Below are 23,517 nucleotides of genomic sequence, written 5' to 3'. Positions count from 1 at the left end.
ATCTTTCCAAAATGCCTTCCTTACAGAGCAAGAACAAGAGCAGTCTATGCTGCTGCTACCCCCCTCGGGAGCTTGGGCACAAATCCCAGCTGCACGGCCACAGGGAACAAAGTAAATGGTGCAGGGTGCCATGGGGGCCAGCACAGGCACACAAGGAACACTGCAGGTACTACTGAAGGTCAGTTTATTTGCTCGATTCCCTCTTCCATAAAACTTGGAAACAATCACCTTCCAGCAAGAGATGAGAAAGCAGTAAGAAGTGAGAGATTTGGCTCTGCAGCTCCTCCCCTACTCATGGGACCAAAGGTGTGTTAGACAGCTGCTCTGAAAGGCATGCAGCAGTTTGGAGCTCCCAAAGCTCCCTGTCCCAGCAGGACACCCCTTCTCACCACGCCTCTGGAAAAAGCATGGCTGCTACCAAACAGGAGAGACGCCACAGCACGGGCCCTGGAGTCCCCACTGGTCTGCTCATCTCATCCCTGCAGGGCTGGCTCAAGGCAGGAAAACACCCAGGGTTTAGTTCTGAGGGGATGTAGGGGGTGAAGGGGACAGGAGGGTTGGTTTAGTACTGCAGTGCACCACCAGTGTGACGGTACGAGGCTGTGGATTGTGCGGTGTCGGAGGGGCAGGAGCTGGGCCTGGGAAGGCTCCTGGCATCCCGGCGGGATGGACGGACAGACAGACACTCACTCTGGCTGCGGGGTGTAGCGCAGGTACTTCTTGCCCGACGGGAGCTCCTTCGTGAAGACCCCTTTGGGGAAGAGCTTCTTGGCTTCCTCGTCAGGCAAGGTGGGCACAACCATGACACTGTCACCGGGCTGGGGAGCAAATGGGAACGGTGAGGAGCCAGCAGGGTTTGACACAGGTGGCACTACCTCCCTGTGAATGCTCAGCCCCAGGCACGCCCTGTGCAGCTCTGCCTGGAGCCAGCAGTGAGGGCTGACTGGGAGCTACACCAGGAGACATGGGTGATGTCCAAAGGGAGAGCTGTGCCATCTGCCAGCCCTGCCAATGGGTTCCCACAGCCCAGCTCCTCCTCATGGCACTTCCATGGGAACAGGGAGTAAGGATGGGAGAGTTTGAGCATCTCTGCGATGCTGGATGGACCACAGCTTGCCTGAGTCTGCTCATCCATTCCTATTGCTTAGGCACCCCTGGACAGGTGGTGCTGGCTCCCCCTTGATTCCAAGCCCTGGAGAAAGGTGTGCTTTGCCAGGAGGTGGGTGAGCTGGCCCAACTCACTGGGAGCTTATGCTGCAAGAAACAGGAGCCTTTAAAGGTAAGGCTGCCTCCACCTGCTGCTTCCCCCACCCTGTGGGTGTCCCTCCAAGGGAGGCTGGCTGCCATTTCAGTGCCTGTTTCCAGTGCCTGGCTCTGAGCTTTGCTCTGCTTCTCACCTTCCAGTCCACAGGGGTAGCAACCTTCTTGTATGCTGTGAGCTGCAGGGAGTCCACCACTCTCAGGATCTCATCAAAGTTTCTCCCAGTGGTGGCTGGGTACAGGATAGAGAGCTTCAGCTTCTTATCCGGGCCAAAAACGAACACCTGAGCACAGGGAGACAGGGTCAGGGGCTGGGCAGATTTGTCTGAGTGCTCTGCTGGATCTGCTCAGCCCTGATGTTCCCTCCTTTCCTGGGAGGTGGCCTGCTTGATCACAGGTGTTGGGACAGGGGGATGCCATGGTAGGGATCTGGAGAACAAGTGATGCCCAGGGAATGTGGTTTTGCTCTGGGAGCTCCTGTGTCCAATGCCAGCTTGTTTTGCTACATGTGCCCTTCCAATGCAAGCACATGAGGGGAGAGGGAAAGTCCAGTAGATCAAGGACTGGCAAAAATAAGTCTAGGACAGGCACAACCAGGATGGGTGGGTCACCAGAAGGCCAGCGCTGCGCTGCCTCTCTGAGACAACCCATGGTTCCAGCCCAAGGAAGTCATCCCAGCTCCTGAGGGTGGCTATGTCCATCCAGGTAAGCTGCCCCACAGACACAGGGCAGGATAGCAGGGCATAGTTCTGTACTTCTGGGAAGGCACTGTGGGGACAGGCACTCACCACGCGAGCGGTCAGGGGCATCCCATCCTTGTCCAGCTCATCTGGGTCCAGCATGCCCAGCTTGACGGCCAGCTCCCGGTTCTTGTCAGCAATGATGGGGAAGGGGAGCTTCTCTGCAGGCTGTTCCCCGTTGTAGGCATTGATGTCCTGCAAAGACAAAGCCATGGGATGTTCCTGCTCCTGGCTGTGGCACCATCACAGAGACAGAGGCCAGGCAGAAACGTTCAGCAGCTGTGCTGCAGGAGCTCATGACTCGCCTGGCCCCAAGGTCTCAGGCTGGCATAGCACAGCCAGGGGCTCATGGCCTTCCATGAAGTTGCCAGAAACCAGGTGACAAACCAGAAACCTTTGTGCCAGGCTGGACTGTGCCTTGTTCTTGGAGGTCAGTTCTTAGGCTGTCTGCACTCACACCCTGTGGACCAGCTGCTTTGCCCAGGCAGTGGGTATGGAGCAACAGGGAATTCCTGCCCGTGTTAGTGACACAGAGAGGTTTAACCACCTTTCACTGAGAACAGTGTCCCTCTTCCAACTCTCTCCAAGTACGGGATCTAGCACTGCTGACAGATGTGCTGGTTTCACACCTCAACTGAACTGCGCTCTTAAGGAATTGTTGTCTCTAGTGGCAGAGCAAACCAGCAACTCTACAGCTAACAAAGGTCCAACACTTCACAGGTCTTGTGCAAGGGACCAATTCCATTTAGTGAGTCACTCACAGCTTACTTAACTAAAGACTCTCAAAAAATAAGAGTGGAAGCCTGAGTGCAGGTGCTGGGACACTGCTCACTCCCTTCTGAACCATGTCTGGGACAGAAGAGAAAACCATCCCCCTCCACAGCCCTGCAAGCTCTTCCTTGTGACCCTGGTTTATGAGGTTCCTCCCTGTACTAGTTCAAACTTGAACGGCCTCACAAATACAGGGAAACTGTTATTTTGAGCATCTCCAAGCCTGGTCTGGGCTTGAGCAAGGCATTTAAGTTACCCCTGGACTTTGCAGTACCACCCTCACAGGTCACACTGAGCCCCAGCAATGCTGGGAGGAGCCTGCTCGAGGCGGCACAGGCAGAGCAGCTGCCAGCATCAAAGCAAGTGTAATTCAAGGTTCCTGCCCCAGAACAGGGCAGACTGTTCCTTACACCCTTGTCATGCTACAAGGGGACAGAACTAACTGCAATGCTGGTGTGAGCCTCCCTCACACTGCTGTGCTGCATTATCAGCTCAGCTGATAACTTCAATATACAAATCTCTCTGCCTTCTCCAGGCTTTGAATGTGGGGGAGGAGCAGGGTGGGCCCAGCTCAGAGGGAACTCAGGGAGGGCAGGGTCGGAAATGCTGCACCTTGGCACTGCTCAGAGCACACCAACAGCAATAAGAGCAGGCAGGCCCTGCACCCCTCCTCAGCCCTCCTAGGCTGATGGTGCTGACAAAAGGGGCTGTAGCCCTGACCCAGCTGCTCAGGATGCTGCAAGCAGGTCAAGTGGTGCACACGTGGCCAGATGTTTCCTTTCCAGCTTTTCTCTTTGCTTGTTTTCTCCCCAGGCCTTTCTGAGTCACCACTGCTCTGTTCAAAGGGGCAGTTTATCTCGGCTGGGTTGTGGTCAGGCCTGCCTAGGAAGCAAGCAAGGAATCAGTTCTGTTGTCCTGCAAACCTGCCTTGTCAGAGCAGAGCAGGGAAGGAAAGCAGAGCTGGAGAGTTCAGCTGAGGAGAAATGCTGCTGAATGCCCCACAGAGTCACAAGAGGCTGCAGATGGACATCAGCAAATGAGACCCACCCATCCCTCTCTTCAGAGCAGGGGTTGGAGGACGGAGAGAGTTTCTGAGAAGTAATACCTGAATCCTATGGACTGTAACTCGCTCCAAACTGCGTAACTTCATGACCTGGGGAGCTCTAGAAAACAGCCTCATGAACCACACCCTGTTTTGCAATAACACACCCATGACTCGCTTCCCTATTAACTAATTTTCTTTCCAGAGTCCAAGCTGAAACCAGGCATCACTGGAGTGATTTATTCACCATCGACTCACCAAGGTGCAGGTATCAGTGGCCAAAGAGAGCGCTGAAACCTCTGATGTGCACAGCATGTGCCAGCCAGGCCTGCTTCGGGAGCTCAGGCATTCATTCAGCCCTTGGAGAAGCAGCACACCAACTGGGGAGGTCGGAGAGTGGGAATCAATCCCTGGCTGAGCTACAGGCTTGTTCCAGTTCCTGGAGCAAGGCTATTTTTTGGCTAGGAATGGATAAGAATAGCTGTGACATCTCTGGTTGGAAAGCACAGCTGCACAAAGTGGCACAAGGATTATTGGCTACACTCTGGCCCCACCTTTCCAGGCTGCCCACAGATATTTGGCAGCAAAGCAAGCAGAAGTTTCTTTATTGTTTCATGCAGGATTTCGGCCACCCCTCCTGCCCACTTGCTTCCTTGCAGGCTGGGCTCCAGGGAAAAACAGCTTCATCCTCTCACTACTGCTAGGAGCTTCATCCAAAGAGAAAGCAGAGGTGTGCTTAGGAATGCTGCACAGAGGGTTCTGCCCAAAGGTTTGCTCACTCCTAGGATTTGTTAAGTTTAATCTAGTGAAACACAGACTGCGTGGAACACTCCAGTCTTCTGTGGATTTGTCCTCATCAGTTGGATCTTTTTTTCTGGAGGACTTTCACCTGTTTCTTTCTGACAGGTGCCGAGCTGACACTTCCAAACCTCTGTCTCCAAGGCTTCTCTCAGCCTGACAGAAAGCTCACCACAGCTTGAATCACTGCATTTTCTGTGGTTTTTCTGGAAGGCTCCCCTCAGCCAGCATCGAGAGGCTGATCTGCAACTTCTCCTGGTTTTACCTGAGGTTGTGCTGAATAATTTCATGGCATCAGCAAAGTCAGCTCGTTGTTCATCTCTTTTTCAGATCACCTGAGTCTGCTGAACCCCACATATCCCTGCAGGCCCTGGAGAGAGCTCAGCACTTCCCTCCCTTGACACAACTTAATGCCTTCCTGCAAGAAAGAGCCTGCCCTTCACAAAGCTGATTTCATTGAAGAGCTTCTTGCAAATTCAAAGCCTTTGCAGAAGTCAGCAATACCCTAACACAAAGGGCTTTAGCCAACCACGAGTTGAGACTCCCTAACAAACGCACAACCCAAATTCTCTGTTATGTTTAATGACATGTTATTTGCTAATTTGACTGCTGGCTTCAGCCAGTTTGACTAGCACAGAAACCTCATTTACTGGGATTTGTACATTGCTTTCCCCAGGCCCTTCTGAGGGCAATGTCCCTTGCTTGGACATTGGCCATGCACTACTCAGGTACAAAGGTCAATTTAGCAATAAGGCAATTAGCTAATTTCTAAAGCCAGTCAGTCATGAAATAATGTTCAAGTGTACACATTTCTCACCTTTAATGCCTCTTATTGCACACATCTCTCACCCCTGGAAAATATGTGAGAACATTCCCAATATTAAGAGCTAAGAGAGTGGCAGGTAATTCACCCAGGGACTTTTACACTCCGGCCATTTCTGTCTGAAATACTCATTTTAGACCCCTACTGCCTCTAGCCCTGGAACCATTCTCGCTGGCAGCACACACAGGCTCCCTTCAGAAGTTTGTCTTTAGTTCCTTTCAAGTTCCTTCACCAAGTTACTCCACTCCTATCTTTTTTTAATACTCCCTCATGTTCGTTCTACATTTAACATTCTCCTATTTGTGGTTTTATATTTAACATGTCGCTGTTTGTCCTCTGTTTTCCCTACCCAAGCATGAACCACAATTGCCTCCTCACTTCTGATGCCTCTTTTCCTTTCCTGTTTTATTACAGAACTTTCTGAGGGTCTATGGATAGTTGCCTTCCTCTGAGGTTTTAGCATCACCTCCACATGATTTAACCCTACCGGCCAGTGGTGGGACAGCAGTAACATTGTTTTCCTCTTGTATCAAAGTGCACAGAGCACCCTGGACTTGGTGGGGTGCTCTGTGAAGATGGAGAAGACCTTCCCGTTCCTGCCCTGAATTTTAGCACCCCCATGCGTTGGGATGTGACATATGTAGCTCCAAGCCTGTGTGGGCCTCTCCTGTGGCCTTAGGAGCAGGGCAGCAGCTCAAGCTGCCCCGCCTGCACAGCCCGTACCTTGCACCAGGAGAGATGGTCCTGGACGCTGTCGATGGAGAGCGCGATCATCTTCACGTTGCGCTTGCTGAACTCGGCTGCCAGCTTTGCCGCCCGGCCCAGCTCCGTGGTGCACACAGGGGTGAAGTCCCGCGGGTGGGAGAACAGGATACCCCACCTGGAAGGGGAGGGAAGGAGCTGGTGTGAAGGTGAGATGTCATTCTGGTTTGTGCTGCAGACAAAAAGCTGTGGAGAGTGCATGGCGTGGACGGCAGGAACAGCTCGTGTCTCTGATAAGGAAATCCTGCCCTGGGAACTCTTCCTTCCCTATCACTAGAAACCTCCATGAGATAAGCCCTGCTCTCAGAAACTCCCTGCACCTCACTCCCCGCTCTCCCTCCAGGATCCTACAGGAGATACTGGAACAGCCCGTGGTTCTTGACATGGAGGTGGACACTGTGCCATGTGAGGAAGTTTGGGGGAGCCCTGTGTACACTGTACCCAGAGACCCCATGCGTGAGGGGATGCAGATGCCAACCTGCCAGCCAGGTTATTGCAGAGATGGTCACTGATTCACGAGACTGGCCACTACCCCCTACACCTCATCTCCACGAGGAGATACACATGTATATCATGCAACTCAAAAGAATGGGAGAGGACCAAGCCTCAAACTCAGCTGCGGCTGTGAGCTGCTAGATGCACTTCATGAAAAAGTAAGAATTAATCAACAGGGAAGGCCAGAAGTTAACATCGTATTGTGGCTCTTGTTACAATGACACAGCTACCTTGCTTTTGGCCACAGCTTGGCAGCAATAGATTTTGAGTCTTTAGAGCTGGCAAATACTAATCCTACACTTCACCAGTAAGGTAAGCAGTGCACAGAGAAAGGCAGCAATGCAGCCCAGCAAGCAGCATGATGGGCTGGAGCAAAAAGGCTCTCAGGACTTCCCTGGGACTAAAGCAAAAGCACCCCTAGCACTTCAAATTCCCTGCCAGGGACTCGTTGCACCATTTCTCAGCTCAACACTCACATATCTTACTGCACCGATCTTCACCTGCCCCCCAGCACCACAGCAGTGGGGGAAAGTTCTATCTGAGACATTTGGGAATGCAGTTGGAAGGATCAAGTGAGGCCCCCTGCAGCTCTGCCAGAGCCGTGTGACTGCCACGGGTCACCAGGACTTAACGGGGCAGCTACCTGGCCACTGGTGCCGAGTCTCTTCATACAATAACTATGCTCCTTGAATAAATAGCAGGAAACAACCGAGGAGAAAGGTATCACGTGTGTGACCAAGCCGGAACAGCCAGTTTCAGAAGGCCTGCAGCTAAGAGGGTTCTTTTTTCTCCGTTTGCTCAAGCTCACAATGCCGACAGAAGGGGACCCAAACGCTGATTCAAGCCTGCCAAGCGTTGCCGGGAGTGAGTCCCAAACACGCTGTGCTTGTGTCAGAAATGGAGCAGCTGGCTGTGCGGGAAATGGTGCCCGAAGGCACGTGGCTTTCCAGGTCGGGCTCAAGCAGGAGTCACTGCACCTTCGCACGCCCGGGCTCACACTGCCGGGATGTACGTGACACCCGAGCTGGTCTCCGGGACTGGCCTGGGCTAAGGGCTGCTCTGGCAAGCCTGGCTTTGCCGTGCCCCGGGCTCTGACTCTTCCCTGTCCTCCAGGCCTGGGCTCGCCCTCCGGCCGCGCAGACGACGACGATGGGGACGGGCAGCTCTCGCCACCGCGCTCCCCGGGAATCCCGCCGTGCCCACCCCCCGAGCTCTCCGGCGCGGGGCTGCGGCTCCACGAGAAAACCCCACATTTTTGGAGCAAGCCCGTGGAACTGCGCCGCGTACACGGGGTTCACCCCTGTGGAAGGAACGCGGTGAGCGGTTCCGCTCCGTCCCTGCTCCCCGGGCAGCGCCGGCGGCGCGCACATCCCACCCCCCTGCGCCCACCCCCGGTTGCGGTCCCACAACTCTAAGCACTCACGAGTCTCCCAGGAAGTCGTGGAAGCGGATACGGCCCTGCGTGGTGTCCGCCTCAAAATTAGGCGCCTCGTCCCCCAGCAGCAGTCCCGGCATGGCTGCGGCTCCCGCAACAATTCCCGACACACTTCCCTCTGCTGCTCCTGGAGCCGCCGCCGCCTCCTCTGCGCCTGCGCGCCGGCACCGCCCCCTTCCCGGCCACGTGACCGAAGGGCACGTGACGGCCCTCAGGCGGCGGCGGTCGTGATGGCGACCTACGTGAGCGAGCTGGAGGCGGCCAAGAAGAGCCTCAGTGAGGCGCTGGGCGAGAACGTGAAGCAGTGAGTGCCCTCAGGGAGCGGGGGATGCGGGCCTGGGCCGTCCCGCCCGGCTGGATTGGGGCTGTTGGCTGCGCGATCTGCCTGGCCCCTCTCGGCCTCCCCTGACCCGTCGCGTTTGTGCTGTGTCTGTGCAAAACCTCTGCGCTGCTTCTGGGTGTGGGAACAGTGCTTTTCCTCTGGCGTCTGCACCGTTCCTAGAGGTGCTCAAGGAAAGACTGGGTGCAGCACTCAGTGCCGTGGTCTGGTTGACACGGTGGTGTTGGTAGGTTGGACTCAATGATCTCGGAGGTCTTTTCCAACCGAATTGATTCTGTGATTCCCTGCTCTTCCCTAGGTACTGGGCCAACCTGAAGCTCTGGTTCAAGCAGAAGATCAGTAAGGAGGAGTTTGACCTGGAAGCGCGCAGGCTTCTCACGCAAGACAATGGTAAAAAAACACCGTGTGTGTCATTTCCCTGCCTTGCCCTGCCAGGCGTGGGAAGCTCCTCCCGGCTCCACGGTGCTTCCCGAAAGCGGAAAGTGCTGTGGGGGAAATAGGAGTTAAATAGGTAGCAATGGAGTTAAAATGGTGGGAGGTGCCCTGGCCTCCGTAGGGAAGTCCCTTTGTAACTCGGGCACTGAGAGGCAATTTGGCCTTGTGTAAATGTGGTAAAAATTTAAAATATGCTGTTCCAGCAACCAAAAAGCCATTTTTTAAATATCACTGTGGAGACACAGTCCTTTCTGTATTTTGCGTTTGGTTGTGGCTGAAGTAGGGGAGGGAACCCTGAATTCACCTAGGTGAATTTGCTGCAGGCAGGTCCTTCCTGGCCTTTGGGAATGGCAGGTGGGAGTGCTGAAGGATGAGATTCCTTGATCCTTGCTTCTTTGTGTGTCTGCAAACACTGATGGGCGTTGCTGAGCTCATTGTGAGGACTCCTGGCTTCCATATTCATGATCTCTGTAGGGAAGGGCAGGGAGCATGTTGGTGCTTAGACTCCGAAGAGGATCCTGTAACCCTCTGATCCTGCCTATGAAGTTATTTTCACTTTCTCTAGTACACGATTACACTATGTTCCGGTAAACCTCTGCAAGGAAGTTCTGTTTTGTTAGAACCTGTTTGAGTTGACTTCATCTTTGTGGGGCTGATTCTCGTTTTGGTGGATTTTCTAGCAAAACCAAAAGCAGTGCAGTCTGGTGCCTGCATGGCAAGAGGAGACAGCTGCTCCTCCTCTTACTGGCTGAATACACAGAGACAAGTAGCTATAACACTTTGTGTGTGTGTGTGTGTAACACTGCGAAGTGACCTAATTGTTTTCTATGCTGTGTGTAGTGTCTTTTGTGTTGTTGTCATAATAGTAGATTCTGGGCCCAGTAGGAGTAAACTCTCAAAAAAACTTAAATTGAAAACTCTGCCTTTGTAACTGAGCAGCTGGGGAGAACCCAGCTGTGGGAAAGCTTAGGGAGCTGCTTTAGGATGGCTTTGAGGGGGTGTCTGTGGGCACTGATGTGCTGCTAATGAGCTCTCTGTCTCTCCACAGTCCACTCTCACAACGATTTCCTCCTGGCTATTCTCACCCGATGCCAGATCTTGGTTTCTGCCCCAGGTAAGTCCTGAGAAGCCTCATTAAACACTGGGTGTAACACTGTGCAACTTGTGTGTTTGGGGTGTGTCTACACAGTACCCCAATTTTCTGAGCCTTAATATTCATGGGGTTTTTTCCACACAGGCAAAAAGGTAGCAAAATAGTGATTCAGCTGATTTCAGCAGAGATACTTCTATGACTAAGCTGTGTGTGCTTGGTTAGAGGCTGATGCTGGATTGCTGCCTGTGATAATCTGGTTTGATTTCTGGATTGGGTGTCTGCTGTGAGTTGAAGGGTAAAGGCAGATGCAGCTTTCTCTTTGATCTGCTTTGCTTACCACTTTCTTCCTCCTCTGTACTTTGTTCCTTTCTCTGCTGGGGAGGTCATTTTGGAGAGCTGGGTATTCCTGACTGATCTTGATTTCAAGTTCATATCTGACAGAAAAGTGCTTACAGTGGGCCTTAGTTGAGCTATGACCAATTAACCCAATTGTCTGCAGATAACATTTTAATTTTGTGAGCATCTAGAGTAACATCTTAACTTTTTGAGTGTCTAGAATGGCTGTCCTCAGGGTTGCAGGGTGTGTTTCGTTTGGTCTTCAAAAGAGCTCTCAATGCAGAGCTGTGGTAGCAAGGGCAATTGAGGTGCAATTTGCGATACGGAACTGCTGTGTAGGAGGGGAGAGAAAATTGTTACAGCTCATACGGGACCTGAGAGATGAGTTTCTTGAGAGGACAGAATACCTGTTATGGAGGTGCCTGTTGTAGCTAGAGGAAGTAAAACCTGAAAAACTCATAGATGCCCGCAGGTTTTTGTGTTGGAGCTGGTCCTTAACTGTACCAGCTGTGCTATTTAAATGTTAATCACCCCTACCTGCAAACTTGCTTTGTTTGCTCTTGATTGAACTTCAGAAACGCCTTGTGTGTCCTAGACTTGTTCCCTTTAGGGGTCTGGACTCATGTAAATCAGAAGGTTTATGTCTGAATCTGCTGCTCCTTGCTTTCGACTTAGATTAATTAATTACAGATGGATTATAAAAAGAAAGCACAAGAACAGTGATTCCCCTGATTATTACCTGGAGCAGCTGAGTCTAAATGAGGAGGGGGAGGGAGACAGTGTCTGTTCTCTGAGCTCAGCACTGAGCTGCTGTGAGTGTTGGGGTAGAGTTCATAGCTCAGAGGTCCTGTTTCTGAGAGGCAGTGATCAGGTTAGAGCCTCTTGCCATGTGGCTGATGTTGGGGTTGTTTATTCCTGTGTGCACACTCTGGGCTTAGCTGTATTGAATGTCATTTGTCTCTTTAGCCAGTCTGTTTATGCCACTTAGTCATGGCAGCTCCTCTGCAGCTGTCTGGTCAGGATTTGTCAGCAAGTTCTCCCAGGTGTCCCTTTTTCAAGGCTGTTTAGGAATGTGTTGAAGGTAGGAGCCCCAGCAGAGCAAGGTCCTGCTCCACAGGTGCCTTCCAAATGCTCATTATTTCCTGCCTGACCTTTAATTTCAAGTCCTTGGAGGAGATTTGGTCTTGTCCTGTTGCAGCTGCTCTCTTCAGAGCCCTTGAAGAACCCTGGTTGTAGTGGTTCAGCAGGTCAGTGATAGCATGTAGTGGTGAGCCAGCTGGCCATGATTCTTCCCCAGTGCTGGTCACCTCCAGGGCTTTCAGGCAAGCTTTGGCTGGCTCTGTGTCCACAGGTTGCATAAGCCAGCTTAGTCATGGGTCTGTGGTCTTAAAGACATGGTTTGGTGCTGTGGAGCTAACAGTGTGTTCTGCTAGTCCCTTCTATAGTCTCAGTTTTGCTGTCCACAGATGAGTGCAGAGTCTCCCAATGATTTGGGAGCTGATCTGTGCTGAGATACCTCTTTCTGGGCCACTGACTGGTAAATCTCACTATCAGCTGTGTGTGGTGTAGGGTTGTACGTGCAAGCCCAGGAAAATGCAGTACAAGTGGAATACTAGCTGTTAACATCTAGATTTCTTTTTCTTCCTCTAGATGCCAGTCTGACACCCGCTAATTTTTTTTTGTGGTTTGTTTCTTTTTTTTTTTTTTCTCCATGTAAGAATGGAAAGCTAACAGGCTTTTGTCTCAGCCACTGTCTTTTGGGTAGAAGGTGTTTACTTCATGATTCATGGAAAGAAGTAACTTTAAAGAAGTGTTTTTGAGGCACTTGGCACGCAATCACAAGGGTTACTGATGCATGTACTTTCCACCTTCGTGTGAGAGATAAAGGGAAAGAACCATCCTTAAAATGCTATTTTGTATTAAAAAATAATCTTGTGGTCAGTGGTAAAATTGTACTTGATGTTGTATTGTATTGGAATAAGAACCCTTGGGGAAAGTATTTTTTAGGAGTGATTATAACATATGTTGAACCATGCAAACAAACCCATCTGATCCAAATTTTGCTGCCTCTTGAAGTAGTGGTTCCACCTGGGATTTAGGGGAGCATTGGGTGAATGTGACCCATTTTGAGAATACTTTGCATTTCCTCCTCTCATCTGCTTAGGCTGTTGGTCACCCAAACTTCAAATCCCAGTTCCACAGCCTCTCTGGCATGGGACATTTAGGGCTTGGCAGTGGAGAGGGAGGGAGTTGTGTTGCCTATTCTGATGTGAAGGATGACCATTTGGGGTCAGCTCTCCTGGCTGTGGCCCCTCCCAAGTCCTTGTGCACTGCCAGGCTCCTCGCTGGTGGGATGGGGTGAGGAGCAAAAAAGCCCTTGACTCTGTGTCAGGGTTGCTCAACAGGAATGAAAACATGCCTGTGTTACCAACATTACTCTTAGCACAAATCCAAAACACAGTCCCATACAAGCCAGTATGGAAAATATTAACCGTCTTCCACCCCAAACCAGCACACTGGGATTTTTTCTTCCCCAAAAAAATCCATCAAGAGGAGCTCTGGTTTAAATCCTTTCTTAACCTTGCATGGACTTGCTCACTAAGCTTACCCTGTTTGTTGGACAGTTGCAAGCACTCAGGTTAGCAGGGTTTCTTCAGTTAATGTGTCTTGCTTGAACTGTTACCGCCTTTCTTAGCTAAATGTTAACAATAAAACTGAGACAATTGCAAACACTTGAGTTAGTGATGTAAGGATTTAATTTATTTAGTAGTAGTCTGGAGGCAATTAAAAGATGGTTCAGTGAATTAGAACTCATGTGAAATAACAGGAGCATTTTATTTTGTCAGGTTTGTCTGCAGGCTTTGCTTAGAGGGCTTTCAGCTGTGAGATGAGCTCAGTTGCTTGTGTTTGCTTCTCTCCAGAGTGTTGAGAAGGGACGAAAAGTAAGAAAATGCGAGTGTGAGCAGAATATCAGCCAAATAGCAGCAGAATACCTGACCAAAACCCTTGTTCCTGCAAGAAGATTAAAACAAACAACCCCCCCAACTGAAGATCAAGTAAACGGGAGTGGAAAATGTGTGTTTTCTCTGCCTCTCTGCTTCCTTCTGTGGTGACTTTCTCTGTGTCTTTGTCCTTTCCTCATGTAGCACATCAGGAAAACCTGACAGGCTCTGTCTGGACTGGCTGGTGCCATCATGATGGTGCTATGCAGACGTGGCAGTTCTTAGAAAAATGTTTTTTATCTGTTGCTGATCTTGGAAGGCAGAGCAGCAGCCATTGCTGTGGCTTGTTGAGGTCTGGTTCCGTTGCTAGCAAGATTAAATAAAAGCCGCTGACATCTTCCACACCTGAGCCAACCCAGCCTTGTCATTTGTAGCCAGGAAGACAAGTACTGGTTTTCTTAGAATGCTAGAGGGAAATTTTGCTTTCTTCATCTAGTGCATTAGGCTTGTTAATATGAAAACCTGGAAAAGGAACCAAAAATTCTGCTATGGGTTCATTATAGTGGAGAATAGGAGATTGTATCTTATCTTTTCCTTGTTTTAAACTGAGTCTGGCTAAGTTCTTGTTAAATGTGCACATTGAGATTCAATTAAGTTGCATCTTTCAGATCTGCTGTCAAAGCCTAAAAATTTAATTGCTATTTAATTTAAAAGCTACTGCATTATTTTTTTAAAAAAGGTATTTTGAAAATTCAGACTTGGCTGTAACATTGTATCTGTAGTACATTGTCAGAGAAAAGAGTGTTTGCAATTTCCATCTCCATCCACTGCACTTTCTCTAGTCACACAGCTGAGGGTACTGTCACAAGTGGAGCTGTGTGAGACTTCTGGCAAGGAAGAAGGGCCTGGAGTGTGGTGACATTGGGAGCTAGAGGTGTGCTTGTATTGAGAGCTCTGGAATAGCACAGGTCATTTCTGTGTCTGTCCTTAGTGCACCTAATCTCCCCTGACTAGAAGGGGTCTGACCTGCTATGGAGGAGAGAAGGAGGAAGAATAAGACCTGTAAAAACTGAAATATCTGAGAGAAGTAGCATTGTTTTGATGATCCTGGGATCCTGATGAAGGGCAAGTGGGGTCTTTGATGTGGTGTTCCACCGTGGTTTCCTATGTCCCATTATTAGGGCCTCTCCTGTGATGTATTGATTAGTAGTGACACCAGCCTTATGAGTTTCGGGGAGGTTTTTTATTATCTTTTAATTTCTTAAACTGACCAGTGGATTTTGACAACAGGGTTTGTAGGCTATGGGTTTCCACCTTTCTAATAGGACGTAGCTAATCTTCATGGTTAACTTTTTTTTATGTAGGAAGAATGTGCCATCTGTGTGTGTGTGGGTTGTTTCTAATACCTTCTTAGCAGCTGATCATTCAAAAACTTCACCTGAATCCTCTAGTTTAGCCTGTTCCTTACAGTCGTGTATTAGAAATTTTTTTCCATGGCAGAGAACACTCTGCTTGTGCTCCAGCTCTGAGTGTGGGAAGCTGCCCATAGCCAAGGTCTTTTTGCCAGCTTCATTCCTTACAAACAGGGCTGTGATATAACTGTATTTATGAATTCCTAACTACAGCAAATTAAACATGGTTAATTCTTGATTACAGCAAATTAAGCATAGCTGGGACAGCCAGAGATCAACAGATTGGTGTGAAGCTGGTGAGAACTGTGGCAGCCTGTTGGGAGCAGGAGAGAACCACAACTGGGTGTTGGTCAGTGCTCAGTGAGTGTGCCTGAGGATCGCCCGGTTGTGAGTGGTGAGATGTGGAAAGGCTGCTGTCACTTCTTGTCCCTGTCTAGAGGAAATGGCAAATTCTGGCTGAGGTGTGGCCAGGGAATGTCTAAGACATTGCTGTCAGAATTGCCTGGCAGCAGAGCTTCAGCCTCTGCTTTGAAGGCAGCTGAAGTCCCTTCAGAGCTGAGCTGTCCAAGCTCCCTGGAGGTGAGCAGGGACCCAGCTCAGGGCATGCTCTGCTCCAAAGGAAAAGGATGCTCACTTGCAGTGCAAAACCAGGGAAGGAGGGTACTGGAGGCACAAAGCAGAGGCTGCCTCTGTAGCCACGAGAGGGCTGTCCAGTCTCTGAGTTGCACTTGTTCCCTGTCAGTGAGTGCACACACATCCAATGCAGTGCTGTCTTAAGCCCCAGTGTTCCTGAAGGAATTAATTGCTCAGAGATGCTATAAACCTGTCAGCAGGAAATTTGCTAGGCTGTACTTTCCAAGTGCTGCGTGATTATCAGGATGTGGTTTGGCCTACTGTAGGTGTAGCTGTCAGACAGCATTCAGTGGACTTTTGAGCTGATGATGTGACCAAATATATTTATTTATTGGTACTAAACAGTAACCACTTTTTCAGCTGTTCACTCACTGGTCACATTAGTGTCATCCTGCTCCTGGGCTCAGTGGCCTCTGCAGTTTTTCTCCCCTCTCCTTCTCTTCAGTGTAACAGAACAATCAGCTGTGGTGTTCAATAAGGATCCATGACAAAGCTTGCTGAAGCAGAAGGAGGACTGGGGAGTCAGACTGCTTAATCCAGATGGTTTAACATTTGACCTGATCCAGTGCTGGAACCCTGGGTTTAGAGAATTTAGGTTTTTGGGATATAATTACATATAAGTGTAACATTATGGAGGATTTTGGGTGTGGATTTATGTCTTCTTCTTTCTCCTTCTTCACAAATCTGAATCCTCTATCATTGGGTCAAAAGTTCTGCATTGCGGGCATGAAAAGTTGGTAATTGGATTGTAAGTAAAAACATATTACTTAGCATGTCATAATTGGTTAATTTAGACTTTAAAAAGCTTGGAAAGTTAAAATCACAGCCATTTTCCACCCTAACAACCTTGGAGGCACACTGTGCAGCTGTGCTAAAGATAAGATATAATAAACAACTAAGTCTGAACAAGAATTCTGGCGTCTCCTGTGTTGTAATCCAAACTCTGAGTAAAAGAACTTGAAAATACAGAAACAGAGAAAAATTAGTAATCCAGGAGTTGGGGGGAGGAGAATCCACCTCTAGGCAAGCTCTCTGCAAATGACTTTTTCCTTCCTTTTGGCTTTCATGACAGGCTATGCTTATCTCTCTCCTTTCACTATGGGTTTTGTTTGGACAGAAATTGCTACATAAGTCATGGGTGATGAGTGAGTCAAACTAGCAAGGGGCTGACAAAGGAAGAGAAGGGCTATCAGAAGTGTTCTCCCCTCGGAAGACCTTTCTTTGGGCTGTGGCTGTTGATTTTGGGATTAAGGCTTAGCAGGTGGCCAAATGTTAAGGCTTTCATCCTGGCCCTAAATCAGCAACACAGAGTTACTTTTCTGGTTTTGTTTTATTTTTTCTTTTCCATTTGTAGAAGGTGCTGGATCTCTGCCATGGCCAGGTGGCTCTGCAACTAAACCTGGAAAACCCAAAGGGAAGAAAAAGATTTCTTCAGTTCGCCAAAAGTTTGATGTAAGTGTGTCTGTGGTTCTCGTTACACATCTGCCAGATTCTTAAAGCAAGTGATTTCCTATTTATTCAGGCAGTCAGACAGAATTCTGTGATTACCTCTGCAACCCAAAGCGTTAGAAGCAAGATATTCCTTGGGTGTAATGTTTTTAGAAGGTCCAGTTGTTTGTTCCAGAGCTGAAGATGCCTTTCAAAGGTGCTGTCTTCTGGTAGATGGCATAGAAATGTGCAAGATCCAGTTCACTTTGCAGCAAAGGCTCTGTACCTTCACCTAGCACTGTCATACCCCTGTTCTGCAGTTGTTTTCTATGCTGCCAGACCAGTGTGGAAGGGCCTGGTGTGACAGAGATTTGGGATGAGGCATTCTCTTCAACAAGCAGGGTTTGATAAGGTGCATAGAGCCCTTCTAGGGACTATGATTAGGCACTGTGAGTGTGTGCACTTGAGACCAGTGTTCCAGAGGGATGCCCCAGCTGAAAGCTCCTTGTATTTAGAAATTGTTGAAATACTTTGCAGTGCTCACAGCTGCAACCTGAATTGTGATGTTCTGAATTCAGTCTGTGTTGCCTTGTCTGTCTTAAAACTTCACTGTAACTCTTCAGCGGCAAGTAGCTGAGAGTTTGAGAAGCAAGCTGTGGTGTAGTGGAAGGCTTAGAATTTGATTTGCTCAATGCCCCTACAATACACCAGATTTCTAGTGTGTGTTTATACACATGTTCAGGAATGCTTGGCAGTAAGCACTGTATGAAGTGCATGTTATGATTAATGGGCTAGTGGAATTCCTGAGTAGTGTGAACTTGGAAGTGCCTTGGGATTTTGTAATGTTTCCCTCACTGGTCAGAGTAACACTGTGAATGACCACAGGTCCATTCCAGTTGGCTTCTGCTCTCCCAAACCACATTCCCCTTGAAAGTTGCTTACATTTTGAAGGTCTTTTTTTCCAGGCATGTGACTTTCCTGTAATGAAAGCATAAGTCTTTAGAATTATGGGGAGGGAAACCTGCTTTCACATCAGTAGTGGATGGATTGGTTTTTCACTCTGATGCCACACTGTCCTTTCACTAAAGCAGCTCCCCTTTCTCCCTGGAAACTAAGATGTGAGAAATCCACTTTGCTGCATGTTCATTGTTCATATTTATAGTCTGTGTTTGTCCTCGTTCCCTGTAAGAGCCTTGCAGCAATCTCCATTCCAGAGCCGTGGGAGAGTTGTTGGGAGTATGATGAGTCTTGTTCCCTTGTGGGTTAGAGCTGGGCCAAGCACATATCTGGGCTCAAGGATCAGTAATTTACATTTGCTTTGTTACCCCCCGTTTATTTGGGGACTGAGGAGCCACCACAAGCACTGAGAGCTTGAGACATAGTGCAGCAAAGGATTTGTGCTGGAATACATGCGGCCTGGGAAATGCCACCTTCTGGTATGAATTCCTGTTCTGTGATGGGTTTTTTCCCTAAATAACCAAGTCAGTTCTGAAAAAGAGTCATAATCCATCTCAGAATTAGTGGCTGCTCAGTAACACAGCTCTGCTTAGAGTAGTAAAAGTGCACAGGGAGACTGGAGTATGAAATTAGGGCTGGAATTGGTCTAAGTTTAAAGCATTAGAGAGATGTAAGAATCAATCACACAAGTTTAGAATCATGGGTTTTAGTCTAGAGGGAAACTGTACAGAGAGTAAATAGACACCCTTCTGTACCAGAAATGATTAAATAGATGAGAACTCTTCAGCATGGAAGGAGGTGTCTGAGAGATGTGAAAGTCCAGTCACTGGCCTGGGTAATGTGAAAGGAGATAAAAAGGACAGTGGCTGACCATATTTGGGACTCACAGGAGAATCAAACAAATCTAGCAGGTGGGGAGGTACAGAGCAGACCAGAGCAGGTGAGTCTTCATGTGCTGTGTAGAATTTCTGGCTGCAGTGTGTTGTGGATACCCAACGTTCAGGTGGTTTGGGGTGCTGCTGGACAAGTTCACTGAAAGCATACCAACACTGACTTAGCAATGTCTTCAGCTGCAAGTCATTGGGGGTTGGGAGAGTATCCTGGGGAGGATTTTTTATGTTTTTATAGGTGTATGCTTTCTGCTTGGAGAAGGGATGTCCCCTTGATGAACCAAAGGGTCTGAATGAATATTATCTTATGCTTTAATGTTGTTTTCATGACAGCACCGGTTCCAGCCTCAGAATCCACTGTCAGGAGCCCAGCAGTTTGTGGCAAAGGATCCTCAGGAAGATGATGATTTGAAGCTCTGCTCTCACACCATGATGCTGCCAACACGTGGCCAGCTGGAAGGAAGGATGATTGTAACTGCATATGAGCATGGGCTGGACAATGTCACTGAGGAGGCAGTGACAGCTGTTGTTTACGCTGTGGAGGTGAGGCTGGGCTGGGTGGCAGCAGTGGTCTCATGACACCAGCAGCAAAAGGCTCTTGTGTGCAAGTCTGAGGTATTGTCCCTCAGCATGGGGAGGAAACCTGCTGCTCTGATTGTTCTCCAATTGCCCTTTTGCCCCAGAGTAATGTGAGAATCGAGAGGCTTCCAGGTTTGTAGTGCCCTAGATGTAAAGTCTTGGACTTCTGCCTGCAAGTGTTAATTGTGAAGTACCTGCACAGTACCCCAGGCATGTTAAGTAGCTGTTGTGGAAAATACTGTTCCTGTCACTTAAAAGCAGGGACAGAATGGGAATGCCAGTTTGACCAGTTCTATGAAAAGCAACCTGTTAAAGGCACAGTGTCTGGCCTGGCCGTGAAGCAACAGGATCAGGTGATATCTGCAGGTGAAGCCCTGGTTTGGCTTTGGCCATTGGTGGTGCCTCACTTTACACATCCCAGGAATGACACAGCCACTGCTTGGAGCATTGATGTGTGGATGGCTTTCTGCACTCAGGATGTGGAGGCCAACCTGAATTCCCCATCTGGCAGTGAGGCCAAATTTAGAAGTTGTCTGCTTGTTTTTTTCATATGATTCCTTCTCCATCGCTTTTCAGGCAAATGAAAAAGATGAGTGAGTGGCTTTTCACTGTCATTTCAGGGCCTGTATTTCAGTTCAAGTGTAACATTTAATGTCAGTTACGAAATCTTAATCAGAGGTTGGGAATTTCCTAGCATTGAAGACACCCCTTTGACATTTGAAGCAGGACATCACATACTAAAGTATAGTTGCCAGGCTGATGCTTACAGTACTCACAAAATGCCATGTTCTCTGTATCCATCTGCTGGATAATGAAAACATCCTGTAGCTTGTCCAGATACTGGTTCCCTTCCATCTTTAGGTCCTTGTGGTCATAGCAGCACTGCTTCTGTCTTGCCAGTTGGTGAGGCCCTTCTCCTAGCCATGAGTGTCCTACACATCACCACACGTCATAAGATTTGGGTTTTTTTGCAGAACCATCTTAAGGACATTCTGACCTCTGTGATATCCAGGAGGAAAGCCTATCGTCTGAGGGATGGCCATTTCAAGTATGCCTTTGGAAGCAATGTCAACCCTCAGCCATATCTGAAGAACAGTGTTGTTGCTTATAACAATTTAATTGAGTGGTAAGGAGCTCTCAGCACACTGATAATGTAAATGGATTTTGCTAGTCTTGGAATAACTCCATGGTTCAGTGTCTTCTTTTATTATTTTGCTTTCACACACTAGGAAGGCATTGGTATGGAGGATTGTACAGCTAAACAGGGAGTGAGAATATGGGGATTTCCCAGCACTGGACTGTAGGACAGTATTAGACCTCTGTTCCTTACCTCTGCTTGTCCATTAGTTTATTACTGCTTTTTGTAAACTTCAGTAACACAGGAATTCTCTGCCTTTAGGCCTGGCTGTTGTACCATAGGATTGAAATGTCAGTGAGGACCTGCAGGACACTTCCATCCTGTTATTTCTTGCATCCAAATGTGTTTATGGTTCCTTGGCACGTATTTCCAGTTGGCAGAGCTTCAAGGTCCTCTTGTTTGGAGCCTCAGTGTCAAAGAGCTTGTGCAGTGCATCTGCCTGCATGTGTGTATGAGAAGGCAGTTGTGTTTGCCTGTGGCAGCTTCTAGCAGTTGACAGGAGGTTGTGGGTGTTTTAAGATTTGATTATAGCACTACAAACAACTCTGCCTAATAGCCAGTGTTTCAGTTTAATGTTGTGTGTGCCTTAATTTTTATGCTGGATAGAAACTATTGGCTGCAAGGAACAGAAGTTGCACAGCCAAGACCATTTAAGCAGTGCTGAGGCATGTTGAGGATCTGTCTGCACTCTTTTTATTAAACTGGAATTTTAAAGAAATTTTTATTAGAGCTGAAATAATTTTATGTACATATGGGCCACATGAGCTGGTGTAGAAAAGCAGGGCCCCTGCTGTGTGACTGCCACAGCTGGTGCTGTTTTTGTGACTGGGATGTCTTCCTGCCTGCTCTGCCCCCAGCCCCCCGAGCAGCGCGGCGCCCTCAGCAGGTCAGAGCCTGGCCCCCCCGCCCGCTCCTGATGACGCTGAGCAGCAGGCAGCCCTGCTCCTGGCCTGCTCTGGGGACACTCTGCCAGCATCGCTGCCTCCAGTCAACATGTATGACCTCTTTGAAGCATTGCAGGTAAGCTGGTCGTGTCACACCTTCGTGTCACAGGCAGCCTTGTCCTGGGTGCCAGCTGCCTGTCTTAGACGTGGTTTACATGCATGGAGGGGGATTTGTTTTCTCCTCCTGCAGTCTCTTTCCTTCTTTGCCTGTCAGATTCTTTGGCCTTGATTTGTTCCCAGTGTTAACTCATGGTTTAATGCCTGTTCTGCTCCCCTTGGTCACAGAGCTGATGAGGAAATCCCTGTCTCACAGCTGTGCAAGAAGGGTGAACTCTTCCTCTGCAGCAAGACTGCAGTGATTATGTCAGAACTGAGCTAGACAGGTTTTGACAGTGCTGCAGCAAAATAACTTACCTGGCATGTCCCTTCTTACTTCTCATGTTCCACCTGGGTACTTAGAGGAATACTTGGTCCTGGCATGCAGACCACTGCAGTGGATTAACTATGATCACCCCAACCCTGGGGAGGCATTTAAGGTCAGCTGGGTGAATTTTCATTGGAGATGTATGGCTGTGGTTCCCTCCCTCTCAGGCAGCTGTGGGAACATTGCCTACTTTGAATGTCTAAAGTTAGCTGTGAGAAATTCCCCCTTGATGATCTCTGCTTTTGTGAACAGGCCTTGGGATTTTGTTTCACAGCTCTGGATACAGACCACAGAGCTGTAATCAAACAGTCATCTCGTGTTTAGTCAGAATTGTTGTTTCTAAGGTTTTGATGAGCAATTATTGATTACCACCCCAAGAGCAAAATGACTATTTCCTTACCATGCCACTCCCTTAGAAAGTGGTGTAAGTTGGCTGCTGTGGCAGTGCTGGCAGGAGCAGCTCTCCCTGTGAAACAGCCTTTATTCCCACTCTGCAGGTCTGGCACCCAGAGCATCCTGGAGTAGAGGGAGGTTATTCCCTGGGCAACGTGGGGAAATGTCTATGGAAGCGTGCAACTTGTTTTCTAACATGCATTTCCAGGTGCACAAAGAAGTTATCCCTGCACACACAGTCTATGCTCTAAACATTGAGAGGATTGTCATGAAACTCTGGCATCCGAACCACGAGGAGCTACAGCAGGACAAGATCCATCGGCAGCGCCTGGCAACAAAGGAGGGCCTCCTGCTCTGCTAGAGCTGGGCCAGCCTTCAGGTGGCTCCAGCCTGTTCCTGGGACTTGTCATTCGGATGCTCCTTACAAACCTGTGTCAGCATCTCCAGGATGATGTAATTTATGAGTCAGCTTTTCCTATGGAAATGTGACTGAGTTGTGGGACACTTCCTCTGCCTCCCCAGAGTCATGTGCCATGGAGTACTTACACCAATGCCACTGAATTGGAAAAGAGAAACAGGACACATTTGCAAGGACTGTTTTTAGGAAAAATAAATGTGAGAGTGGAAAGAGTTTTTTTTTAAATAAGGTGTGCTTTTGTCTTCTTTGTGAGCATGGAGAATCTGCCTCCTTGCCCTCCCCTCTCAGGTAGTTTCCCTCCTGAGCTCAGACTTCAGAGGCCTTGTCCAGCTTCTGTTGTGGCTGATGGGATCCTTTTCATTACTTGGTTATGGAGTGGCCTCTTGTGAAAATGAGCGAATTCTGTAAGCTGACCTGAATTGTTCCTCTTTTGCCAGGGGAACTTCTGATTACAAACTGTGAGAAAACAAGGCAAAAAGGGAATTGTCTTGGTGTTGGAGACTCCTTGGATTTGCAGCATTAACAAATCTCTCCTATCACTTCCTTGTAAATATGCAGCCTTGTATTACTTCATTATAAAATTATGTAGGCACACCTCTCCACATGGGAGATGTGCAGATCACTGTTTAAAAGGAGAAATTCCACCTGCTGGGTTTCAGGTGCTCTGCTGTATTCCTGAGTCAGCTGTGGGAACAAGCTTATTATAACATGAGAATTCCATTAAAGTGTCTTAATTACTACATGACCTGGTTTTGACCTCACACATGGAGGTACCTGCTGAAGTATGACTCACTTACTGTGCCTCCAGATTAGTGGAACTGAAACTGCTTGTTGGGGTTTTAGGAGTTCTTCTGTTTTCTTTTTTCTCTTAAAGAATTTTCCCCATCCATCTTGCTAGGGGGACAAATTACTAGGTGCTTAAGAAAAACAAAAGACCTGGCCACAGAGGGAGGGGTCCATCTGGCCTCTTCTTTCATCCTCTTTCACCTGGGTTTGTGGGCTGTTAGTTCCCGGCGTTTGGATGGAGAG

General features: G+C 48.6%; 2 protein-coding genes across 2 annotated transcripts; one reads left to right on the top strand and one right to left on the bottom strand.

Annotated features, from left to right (window-relative positions):
• Positions 1 to 167: 167 nt before the first annotated feature.
• Positions 168 to 8,299, bottom strand: PRDX6 (peroxiredoxin 6). The gene is made up of 5 exons (XM_032118564.1): positions 8,115 to 8,299; positions 6,158 to 6,314; positions 2,049 to 2,195; positions 1,398 to 1,544; positions 168 to 818 (listed from the first exon to the last, which is right to left on the bottom strand). Exons 1-5 carry the CDS (start codon positions 8,204 to 8,206, stop codon positions 687 to 689), a joined length of 675 nt encoding a protein of 224 aa, XP_031974455.1. The 5' UTR covers positions 8,207 to 8,299; the 3' UTR covers positions 168 to 686.
• Positions 8,300 to 8,317: 18 nt separating this feature from the next.
• TADA1 (transcriptional adaptor 1) lies at positions 8,318 to 23,230 on the top strand. The gene is made up of 8 exons (XM_032118561.1): positions 8,318 to 8,430; positions 8,765 to 8,856; positions 9,950 to 10,015; positions 16,672 to 16,769; positions 18,926 to 19,135; positions 20,146 to 20,297; positions 21,167 to 21,329; positions 22,279 to 23,230. The coding sequence occupies exons 1-8, from the start codon at positions 8,357 to 8,359 to the stop codon at positions 22,429 to 22,431; spliced, it is 1,008 nt and encodes a 335-aa protein (XP_031974452.1). The 5' UTR covers positions 8,318 to 8,356; the 3' UTR covers positions 22,432 to 23,230.
• The last annotated feature ends 287 nt before the right edge of the window (positions 23,231 to 23,517 follow it).

The sequence above is a fragment of the Corvus moneduloides genome, chromosome 9 (assembly GCF_009650955.1).
Source record: "Corvus moneduloides isolate bCorMon1 chromosome 9, bCorMon1.pri, whole genome shotgun sequence".
Taxonomy (NCBI): Eukaryota; Metazoa; Chordata; class Aves; order Passeriformes; family Corvidae; genus Corvus; species Corvus moneduloides.
This window is presented reverse-complemented; position numbering and strand designations above follow the sequence as displayed.

What these genes read in the sequence shown, in the direction of transcription:
- PRDX6 (XM_032118564.1), bottom strand. Translation starts at nt 8,206, where the DNA reads ATGCCGGGACTGCTGCTGGGGGACGAGGCGCCTAATTTTGAGGCGGAC. An exon ending in CACGACTTCCTGGGAGACTC is followed by an intron (nt 6,315 to 8,114) that starts GTGAGTGCTTAG and finishes CTCCCCTTCCAG; the next exon opens with GTGGGGTATCCTGTTCTCCC. An exon ending in TGCCCCTGACCGCTCGCGTG is followed by an intron (nt 1,545 to 2,048) that starts GTGAGTGCCTGT and finishes CCCTGTGCTCAG; the next exon opens with GTGTTCGTTTTTGGCCCGGA.
- TADA1 (XM_032118561.1), top strand. Translation starts at nt 8,357, where the DNA reads ATGGCGACCTACGTGAGCGAGCTGGAGGCGGCCAAGAAGAGCCTCAGT. An exon ending in CTGGGCGAGAACGTGAAGCA is followed by an intron (nt 8,431 to 8,764) that starts GTGAGTGCCCTC and finishes GCTCTTCCCTAG; the next exon opens with GTACTGGGCCAACCTGAAGC. An exon ending in GATCTTGGTTTCTGCCCCAG is followed by an intron (nt 10,016 to 16,671) that starts GTAAGTCCTGAG and finishes TTCCATTTGTAG; the next exon opens with AAGGTGCTGGATCTCTGCCA.